Below are 10,682 nucleotides of genomic sequence, written 5' to 3'. Positions count from 1 at the left end.
ATTGCGTTCTTTTTATAGTGTTTAATGTCCTTGTTTCGACTGCAGGTTTGACAAGAAGATGCCAATTACAGCCTTTGCTATGGTATATGAGGTGGAGAAATCAATTTGTAATTCGTCTAAAGTGACCAAGTTTAAATGAATTGCGTAATGACCTGTTTGCCACTTGACTCAATGAGTCAAGTTCGAAATGATCCATTAACATATCGAGCAACGTTCCACAGTGCACAATAATTACAAAGCTGTCATTCGTCTAGCCTCAATGAATAATATAAAAGTTACAGGGAAACAAAAGGAGATAAGTGAGAGAGAGAGGGGACAAAAATTTCTTCCCAAACAAGTGTTGTCCATAATTTTGCTCTCCTTTTCTTTTCACCCAAACAAAAGATAGTATACCCTCCGCCTCATTTTATATCACATTATTTTTTTAATTATAGAGTTTAAAATATTAATCTGAAATATGAAATATGAAGTATCAATTGATACCATTTAAAGATTAATTGAAAATTAGGTCTGATAGATAAAATATCACAGTTTAAATTTAAGATCATTGAAATTATGTCAAAATGAATGAAATAAAATATTTTAAAATTTTATTTTTAAATAAAAAGAGCGTGATATACATAATTGTGATACATAACAACTTTCTCCCGCGTTCTCTTTTTGTAGAGTATCTTTTTTCCTTACTTTGATGCGATCATGATTCATCGTATAAAAACAGTAATCCTAGGAATAGACTCACCAAAGAGAAAGAGTTCACTTATGGCACAAGTTTTTCTCTGTTTTTATTATTTTCAAGATTGTGACACATGCACAGATGCTTAAGAAAGTCAAAAACCGTTCCATATTCATATACTAATAATTTTGCCCTTTCGCCTTTTTAATTTAGGAAAAGGTCCAAACTTACTTATATGTTATCCAAAATTGCTCAATGTCGCCATCCATTAGATTTTTTCTCCATTCATATTCTTGCTATTGGCAAATAATTTTGTATTTATTCTTATTATTAACGAAGCTTCAACGTCGAATTAGAGGGTGTTTGGCTAAGCTTATAAGCTGGTCAAACTGGCTTATAAGCACTTTTTGGCTTATCTACGCGTTTGGTAAAATTAAAAGTGCTTATAAGTTAAGTGCTTATAAGCCAAAAATAAGCCAAAAGCCATAAGTTGGTCTCCCCCAGCTTATCAAATTTCAGCTTATAAGCACTTTAGGTTTGACCAAAATATTTACTATTCTATCCCTAAAATACTTCTTTTTTAAAATAAAACTCCTTGTATACCCAATTTTTTAGCTGCTTATTATTAACTTCAGCACTTTTATCCAAACACGTAACTGCTTATTTTTTAAATCAGCTTCAGCACTTAAAAGTGTTTTTCTTTCAGCACCTATGCTTATCAGCTAAGCCAAACGGGCTCTTAGTGTCCAAATTCTTCATTAAAAATGCTCATAATTTCCCTTAATCTTTGAGCAAGTGTAGAATTACCTTCGGATTAGAGCTCTATTAGGGGTTCAAGACAAAAATAAGATTTTTTTCTAACAACGGCAGTAAGATTAGTCCTAAAGTTTACCGGATGTTAAAGTTGCTCAATTTCAAATAGTTTAGTGAGGTGAAATTATTTTCCCTTTCCCATTTTAATTTTCTACCAGCATTAGACTCGGTCCTAGTTGCTTTAATATCGCCCAACTAGGAATATATTTTGGTTTTCCAGAGATTTTTATGGCAAATAATTGCTGATAGAAAAGCTCACACTTTAGAAAAGGCAAACTTGGTGGTTTCTTGGCTTGTAAAGGATGAACAATTTTGGAGAAAAGAAGAGTGAAGCAAAGGCAATAAGAAGACAAATATTAAAAAGCAAGTGTACAATATTAAAGTGATGTACCTTTTGGGTGGTTGTGGATTTAGTCTTGTTTTGGCAGTGAAGTTTGGTATAGTTGTTTTAACCTCATTTGTTGAGTTTGGTAAAGAAATTATGCATGTGGTCACTATATGGTAAACAATCATTTCTTTTGTGAACAAAGAAAAATGCATGGGATTGAGAAGATGAAAGCTGCAAGAGAAATTCTCAAGTGTAACATAGAGAAATCAAGAGAATTAGGTGTAGAAATTGGTGATAGTGGCTGCAGATTGGAGAGTTGTGGGCAGAGGCTGAATTTCTTAGCAGATGCCCTTAGAACTATAGCATGTAAATGTACATTATACAAGATGATTGGTCGTGATATTGATGGCGCTATTGCTCCTGCTGCATCTCTTGCTAAGATATTTGATGTCATTTGTGGACTTGAAAAAACTCTTTCCACTGACCCTTCTGATGATATCTCTGCTTATCTCACTACACTCAAATGGATGGAAGAAGCACTCCGCCTTCTCACCCATAACTGCAAATTAGTCATTTCTTGGCTTGAAAACAGTAACTGCAATTCTTCATCAGTTGCTGATAGTTGGTATGTTATGAATGTGAACAAGTGTTTGAATATACTTAGAGAATTGCAGGCTACAGAGGAACGTTCTCGTGCCAAAGATGGAGCGTTGATGGTCGCACTAGACAAGCTGGAAAATGAATTGGCATCCTCGTTAACATACATAGCCCCACTGTCTTTGCCTCTGCCTAATGTTATTCAATATGTGCAACCCATTATTGATAGATTGGACGCGAACCATAGATTTGACAAATGTATGTCTATTTATATTGAGGTTCGGAGTTCAAATGTGAGAAATACATTAGAAAAGCTGGATTTGGACTACCTGGAGGAGATATCATTGACAGAGTTTGACAGTGTTTTGACTGTAGAGTCTCATATTGACCTATGGCGCGAGCACTTGGAATTCGCAGTGAAGGATTTGTTAGACATAGAACACAGGCTTTGCAATGAAATATTCCAGAAATCAGCATCTAAAGATAGTAGCTGTACCTGTACGGACTGCTTCGCGAAAATTGCAGTCCGATCTCGGATTCATTCTTTCATCAAATTTGGCAACACAATTACCAGAGGGAAGAAAGAAGCAGTTAAGCTGTTGAAGTTATTGGACATGTTTGCTGCTCTAAACAAACTACGCTCCGATTTCAACAGACTTTTCAGTGGAAGAGCCTGTGGTGAAATCCAGAACCAAACAAGGGATCTGATCAAGAAAGTTGTAAATGGGGCTTGTGAAATTTTCTGGCAACTTTCTCTCCAAGTGGAGCTGCAGAGGACAATCAGTCCTCCGGCGAATGGTAGTGTTCCGAGGCTGGTTAACTTTGTCACTGAGTATTGTAATCAGCTTCTTGAGGATGAACATTGGTCCACACTTATCCAAGTTGTGGAGATACATCAAGGTTGGAACCACGAGAGCTTCGATAAGGGGCTTCTTCTAAATGAGATGCGAAAAATAATAATGGTAATTGAGCTCAATTTAGAGAGTTGGGCAAAGACATACACGGACGACACTCTCTCCTATCTCTTCTTGATGAATAACCATTGGTACTTGTGCAAGTACACGAAAGGAACAAAACTTGGCGAGCTGATGGGACACGAATGGATTAGAGGTCACGAGGAATATATGGAGTATTACGAGACACTATATTTGAAAGAGAGCTGGGGAAAACTCCCGGCCCTTCTAAGCGAGGAAGGTCTAGTGTTGTTCCCGGGAGGGAGAGCCATTGATCGTCAAGTGGTTAAGAAGAGATTCAAGGAATTCACAGAGGCTTTCGACGATATTTACAAGAGGCATTCCAATAGGGAATTGTGTGACAAGGGGCTAAGATGGCGAGTACGCCAACTCGTATTGCAGGTTGTTGTCCCTTGGTACAAAAGCTACCTAGCAAAATACATGCCCTCTATAGAATTTGAGGTTGCTAGTAGTGGTGATCAGCACATAAAATACACAGCTGAGACCTTGGGAAATATGATCAGCAGTCTATTTGAACCAAAAGTTGGAAAGTATGGGAGTACTACCAAATGCACAGAATTAAGTGGCAAGCTTACTAATAGCATTGTTGCTAATCACCTTTCCTCCACACCAGCAGCAGCATGAATTAGGATTTAGGAAGCTTGTCAACTACTAATACAAGAAAGGTGATGATCAGTTCGTCGTTAACTCCTCGTACAGAAACTGATTTGTTTTCCAACCTTAGTCCTGAACAACTAGGTTGTAATTTGTAGTATATGCATACACCTCATGATCTTTGATTATACTTCTCTGGCAAAATGCTAAACAAGCTACATCTAAGAAAATCTTTCATTAGTCGTGGTATGTAATGTAAATAAGATGCTGAATCATAATGCTATCTTTTAGCACCTCAATTACATGTGTGTTTTCTGTCTTACACATTCAGAAATCTGATTACTAATTCGGCAACCGCTTGCGATTCATATATCTTAGGCTATATATAGTCTAATTGGACGATAAAGGGCAGCCCCATGCACTAAGCTCCCGCTATGCGCGGGGTCGGGAGAAGGGCCGGACCATAAGGGTCTATTGTACGCAGCTTTACCTTGCATTTCTGCAATATGCTGTTTCCACCGCTCGACCACGTGACTTTCTGGTCACATGACAACAACTTTATCAGTGAAGACTCCATCTCTAATGGGACGATGTTTGATACAATAACCCGGAGAATCTTTCTTTACTTTCTTTACAATTACAAAGCCTGGGGTAAGAGACATTTGGAGGTTTGAGGTGTTATCTTATAACCAGTAGGTAGAGAGGTATCAGGGTCTAGTCTTAACAGTAGAAAGTAGGTGTCCCCTTGTACAGTTGGTTTGTTAGTTTCAACCACCTAGACACAGACTACCCTCTAGGCCCCTACCCAGAATAATAGTTTCTTCTTTAATGTAAAAGTTGGAGGGATCCTTGGCGTAACTGGTAAAGTTGCTATCATCCGACTAGGAGGTCACGAGTTCGAGACGTGAAAACAACCTCTCGCAGAAATGCAGGGTAAGGTTGTGTACAATAGACCCTTGTGGTCCGCCCCTTCTCTGGACCCTGCACATAGCGGGAGCTTAGTGCACCAGACAGTTTTTTTTTTTGAAATATAAAAGTTAAAATCTAGAGTAACAACCTAAATTGTGTCCCAACACCTGTCGATGAAGTTGAGCAGTAACATTAGACCATGAATTTTCAATTAACTAAATATAAAAAAATCAAGTCATATTAACACGACAATGGTTGGTCATTTAACTTAATCAAATAGAAATTAAGTTACATTACATTCTGACTAAGTGTTTTCAAAAACATTTCCCAAAATTATAGTCGCTTTAGGAATTCAAAATTAAATTTGTTTATTATTTTCAACTATATCTTTAATATTAAAGTAGTAGTTCTTTTTATAACTGCTCAATTCTCAAAAAATATTTAATAGAAGTAACTTAGTAAATTATACGTCGCATTTACTGTTTTCTTGATGAGCATGAAAAGTAGTAAAATGATAGTTAAAATGGGACGAAGTGAGTAAAAATTTCCAATTTATTCCAAAAACTCTTATATTCCACCATAACTCCACCAACTAGGAATTCTGGTTGTTGAACAGCCCAATAATTGAACTTCATAGATGGAGAACTGAGTGCTCATAAAAAAATGGAAGTGGCAGTTGAAACATTTAACCACCAAGATTTAAGTTTTCTTCTACTATAGGAAGCTATGCACCTTTTACTTTCCAAGAGATGAATAAAGCTTATAACTACTCCTTCCGGTTCACTTTAACTAGTGTTAGAACCCGCGCGATACGGAATAATTTGACAGAATATTAATCTTATAAAATTATGATCTAATATATCATATTATTTTAATAAATCTTAGTTGTTATTTTATTATTTAATATAGTATGCAAAAATATAAAATCTATATAAAATCAAAGGATACATCATATAGTAATCAAATAAATTGTTTGTTCCTTATTTATTCTTTATTAAATTAGCAAGTATTGGGACATTGACGGGGAAGTCTATAGAACTAGGTAGGATTCTCCTGAAGAGGAAGATCAACATAGTGTGTGTCCAGGAGACTAGATGTGGGTACCAACGCTCGGGATGTCAACGTGTATAAACTGTGGTATTCGGGACGTTCTAGCGGCAAAAACGGGGTGGGAATTTTAGTGGATATCTACCTTAGGGAGCTGGTGGTAGATGTTAAGAGGGTGAACGATAGGTTGATGGTTATTAAATTAGTGGTTGGTGGGCTTACTTTAAGCCTGATTAGCGCATAGTAGGCTTGGACGAGGAGGTCAAAAGATATTTCTAGGACGATTTGGATGAAGTGGTGCGCGGTATTCTGAAAGTTGTATGTTATGAATGTGAACAAGTGTTTGGCTATACTTAGACAATTGCAGGCCACAGAGGAGCGTTCTCGTGCCAAAGGTGGAGCGTTGATGGTCGCATTAAACAAGCTGGAAAGTGAATTGGCATCCTCGTTAACAGACATAGCCCCAGTGTCTTTGCCTCTGCCTAATATTATTCAAAATGTGCAAGCCATTATTGATAGATTGGCTGTGAACAAATTTGATAAATGCATGTCTATTTATATCGAGGTTCGGAGTTCAAATGTGAGAAAAACTTTAGAAGAGCTGGATTTGGACTACCTGGAGGAGATATCATTGACAGAGTTTGACAGTGTTTTGAGTGTAGAGTCTCACATTGATCAATGGCGCGAGCACTTAGATTTTGCAGTGAAGGATTTATTAGACATAGAACACAAGCTTTACAAGAGGAAAAGACCCAAATGGTCCCTTATGTATAAGGCCAGGTTTAAGTTAGTCCTTTATATATTACCTTGGACAACAATGGTCCTTTAAGTTTGCCGAAGTTGGACACCTTTGGTCTAAGGCTCACTAAAATTCTTTTTTTAACAGAAAAAGGATAGTCAGTGACGGCAACTCTATTCCTTAACGGAAATTGTTAGGCCCAGTTAAAATGTTTCTTTTTGTTCTCCTTGGAAATAAACTTCACGTCCAAACCTTTTCACTGGAAAGGGGATCAAGGATGTTGCATGTGATTGGATGAACTTAAAAATTTAAGTAATGTGAAAGAAACTCCATGGACGAAGTGACTGGTTTTATGGCTTATTCTTTTCAAATTGTTGTAAATTCATTTTTATTGGCAAAATTTTTTTTTCTCTAGATTACAAAAATATTTTTTAGGTTCATTATTAATTATTTATCCTCCGCAATGAACAACTCAATTTAGGCATATTAAACAACTCAATTTGGATTTTTTCTGTAGTGACAGAATTTAATTAATTTAACCTCTACGATTTTGCTGCTGAAGGATAGAAAAAGAAGTAGAGGAAAACAGGAACTTCTTAGCAGAGGAGGAAGGAAAGTCTTGATGCAGATATATGATATGATGGAGGGGGGCTGAAATCGCAAAGGAAGAAAACAGATGAAAAATAGCAAAAAAGAGAAAGAGAACATATTTTTACTTAATGGTGGAAAAGGCGATAGTGAAGGTTGGGTGGTGTGACGATCTCATCTTGTTATTAATATATTCTGTTACGAATGGAACTTTACCGTTAAATGAAAGCCTAACAAGGATTTTAGTGAGCCTTAGACCAAAGGTGTCCAATTTCAGCAAACATAAAGGATGATGGCTGTCCAGGGTAATATATAAAGGACTAACTTAAACCTGGCCTTATACATAAAGGACCATTGGGGTCTTTTCCTCAGCTTTACAATGAAATATTCCATAAATCAGCATCTAAAGATAGTAGTTGTACGGACGGCTTTGCGAAAATTGCAGTCCAATCTGGGATTCATTCTTTCATCAAATTTGGCAACACAATTACCAGAGGGAAGAAAGAAGCAGTTAAGTTGTTGACGTTATTGGACATGTTTGCTGCTCTAAACAAACTACGATCTGATTCAACAGACTTTCAATGGAAGAGCCTGTGGTGAAATCCAGAACCAAACAAGGGATCTGATCAAGAAAGTTGTGAATGGGGCTTGTCAAATTTTCTGGCAACTTTCTCTTCGAGTGGAACTGTAGAGGACGATTTGTCCTCCGACGAATGGTAGTGTTCCGAGCTGGTTAACTTTGTCACTGAGTATTGTAATCAACTTCTTGAGGATGAATATTGGTCCACACTTATCCAAGTTGTGGAGATACAACACTACTAGAAAATGGGCCTATGGCAACAGTTATTTTTAACGGTTTATAAACCGTTGCCATAGACCTCATATCGTAACGGTTGAAACCGTTTCAATAGAGTTTTGGTGATATCAGTATACTATAGCTATAAAACCATTGCAATTGTAATAGAACCGTTGCCATAGACATATTTTTTGCAACGGTACTTAAACCGTCCAAATAGAACTATTTATGGCAACGGTTTATAGAAAAAATTCTACTGAAACGGGTATTTATTCCCTCCTTATTTTCCCCCTAAATTTCGCTAAACCCGCCCAAAATAACCCCTCTTTCTTTTATTTTTAACTAATTTTAATAATATAATAATATTAGGTCAAAATATTTTGTTGCCCTTTCCCCTTTAACATCGATACATCCAAAGCAAAGCCCCAAAATAAGGCTCAATCAGATACACCAAATAAGGCTCCTCTTGTCTTTCACTTTGAACACAAAAACGAGAAAATTCCCCAACCTAGGTGCTCTCCCCAAAAATAAAGAGGTGTTGTTTTCGAATTATTAGGCAAATTTCTGAAATCTTTACTAGCTGATTGAGAAGTACTTCCTGATCCAAAAAGAAGCATCGAAGCAGCAGCAGAAGTTGTGGAGGCCATAGCAGTAGCCTCAATTGGAAGTAAATGATTATGCGTTCCTTCATAAGTTGTGATTAATATAGACAAAAGATTTTTGCTGTGTAAGTTTTTGACGTTTTTTTAATCTTTTCCTACTATCCTTGATTGTGTTAAAATCTGTTCTTCAATTAAATTCATTTTGGTTTTTGTCCATCACAAAGCGGGAGGGCTTTGAGAGTTACAATCTGAACAGAATCGACATTTTTTCTCACTCAGAAGTCAGAGTGGAATTATGAGTGTTTTATTTTATAACAGAGTCAACTGGTCAAATAGGATTTGGGTTGAAGATAATAAAATATGGTTCCAAAATCCTAGTTTTCAGTTGTGGTTTCCGATACTCCATGTTTTTGTGGAGTAGTTGATTCTGCCATTTTCGGGCCTTCTTTTCTTTTTCATTTAGATCCCGGCATTTTTAGTTTAACTTTTTATTGCTTCGGTATTTTGGTACGGTATTGATTATCGTATGTGTATGTGTATTGATTATCGCCAGTTGAACAAGGTTACAGTGAAGAACTGTTATCCTTTGCCCCGTTTGATGACCTGTTTGATCAGTTACAAGGTGCTTGAGTGTTTTCTAAGATTGACTTGCGTTCAGGCTATAATCAGTTGAAGATTCGGGAGCCAGATATCCCGAAGACTGCCTTCAAGGTCATTACGCGTTCCTTGTTATGTCATTTGGGCTGACCAATGCCCCAGCAGCCTTCATGCATTTGATGCACAGTGTATTCCGGCCATATCTTGATTCATTCATCATTGTCTTTATTGACGACATTCTGGTATATTCCCGGAGTCGGGAAAATCATGAGCAGCACCTGAGGACAGTGCTCCAGACTTTGAGGAGAGAAGAAACTATATGCTAAGTTCTCAAAATGTGAGTTTTGGTTGGATTCCGTGGTATTCTTGGGTCACGTAGTTTCGAGTGAGGGTATTCAGGTGGATCCGAAGAAAGTGGAGGCAGTGCAGAGTTGGCCCAGACCATCCTCAGCTACAGAGATCCGTAATTTTCTTGGCTTGGCGGGTTATTACCGTCTATTTGTTCAGGGATTTTCATCTATTGTAGCACCTATGACCAGGCTGACCCAGAAGGGTGCTCCGTTCCAGTGGACGAAAGAGTGTGAGGCGAGCTTTCAGAAGCTCAAGACAGCTTTGACTACAGCCCCATTTTTGATATTGCCTACTGGTTCAGGGTCTTATATTGTCTATTGTGATGCCTCGAGGGTTGGACTTGGAGCGGTATTGATGCAGGACGGTAGGGTGATTGCCTACGCGTCCAGATAGTTGAAGGTTCATGAGAAGAATTATCCTGTCCATGATCTCGAGTTAGTTGCTATTGTTCATGCCTTGAAGATCTGGCGTCATTATTTGTACGGTGTGACTTGTGAGATTTATACTGATCACCGGAGTTTGCAGCATCTGTTCAAGCAGAAGGACCTTAATTTGCGACAGAGGAGGTGGTTAGAGCTGCTGAAGGACTATGATATCACTATTTTGTATCACCCAGGCAAGGCCAATATGGTGGCCGATGCTTTGAGCCGCCGGGCAGGGAGTTTGGGGAGTTTGGCTTATTTACCAGCAGCGGAGAGGCCCATGGCGATGGATGTTCAGGCCTTAGCCAGCCAGTTTGTGAGATTGGATCTTTCAGAGCCCAGTCGGGTCCTTGCTTGCGTGGTTTCTCGGTCTTCCTTGTTTGATCGTATCCGGGAGAGTCGGTTTGATGACCCTCATTTGCTCGTCCTCAAGGACAAGGTTCTGCGAGGTGATGCCAGAGATGTTACCATTAGTTATGACGGGGTATTGAGGATGCAGGGTCGAATTTGTGTACCCAATGTTGATGGGCTTCGAGAGTTGATTTTAGGGGAGGCCCATAGTTCGCGGTATTCAATTCATCCGGGTGCCGCGAAGATGTACCAAGATTTGAGACAGCATTATTGGTGGAGGCGGATGAAGAAAGATATAGTT

General features: G+C 38.1%; 1 protein-coding gene across 1 annotated transcript; it reads left to right on the top strand.

Moving 5' to 3' along the window:
- The first annotated feature begins 1,811 nt into the window (after nucleotides 1-1,811).
- Nucleotides 1,812-4,586, top strand: LOC109237614 (exocyst complex component EXO70A1-like). The gene has a single exon (XM_019403933.1). The coding sequence runs from the start codon at nucleotides 1,985-1,987 to the stop codon at nucleotides 4,007-4,009; it is 2,025 nt and encodes a 674-aa protein (XP_019259478.1). The 5' UTR covers nucleotides 1,812-1,984; the 3' UTR covers nucleotides 4,010-4,586.
- Nucleotides 4,587-10,682: the final 6,096 nt, after the last annotated feature.

This window comes from Nicotiana attenuata, unplaced genomic scaffold (genome assembly GCF_001879085.1).
Source record: "Nicotiana attenuata strain UT unplaced genomic scaffold, NIATTr2, whole genome shotgun sequence".
Taxonomy (NCBI): Eukaryota; Viridiplantae; Streptophyta; class Magnoliopsida; order Solanales; family Solanaceae; genus Nicotiana; species Nicotiana attenuata.
This window is presented reverse-complemented; position numbering and strand designations above follow the sequence as displayed.

What these genes read in the sequence shown, in the direction of transcription:
- LOC109237614 (XM_019403933.1), top strand. Translation starts at nt 1,985, where the DNA reads ATGGTAAACAATCATTTCTTTTGTGAACAAAGAAAAATGCATGGGATT.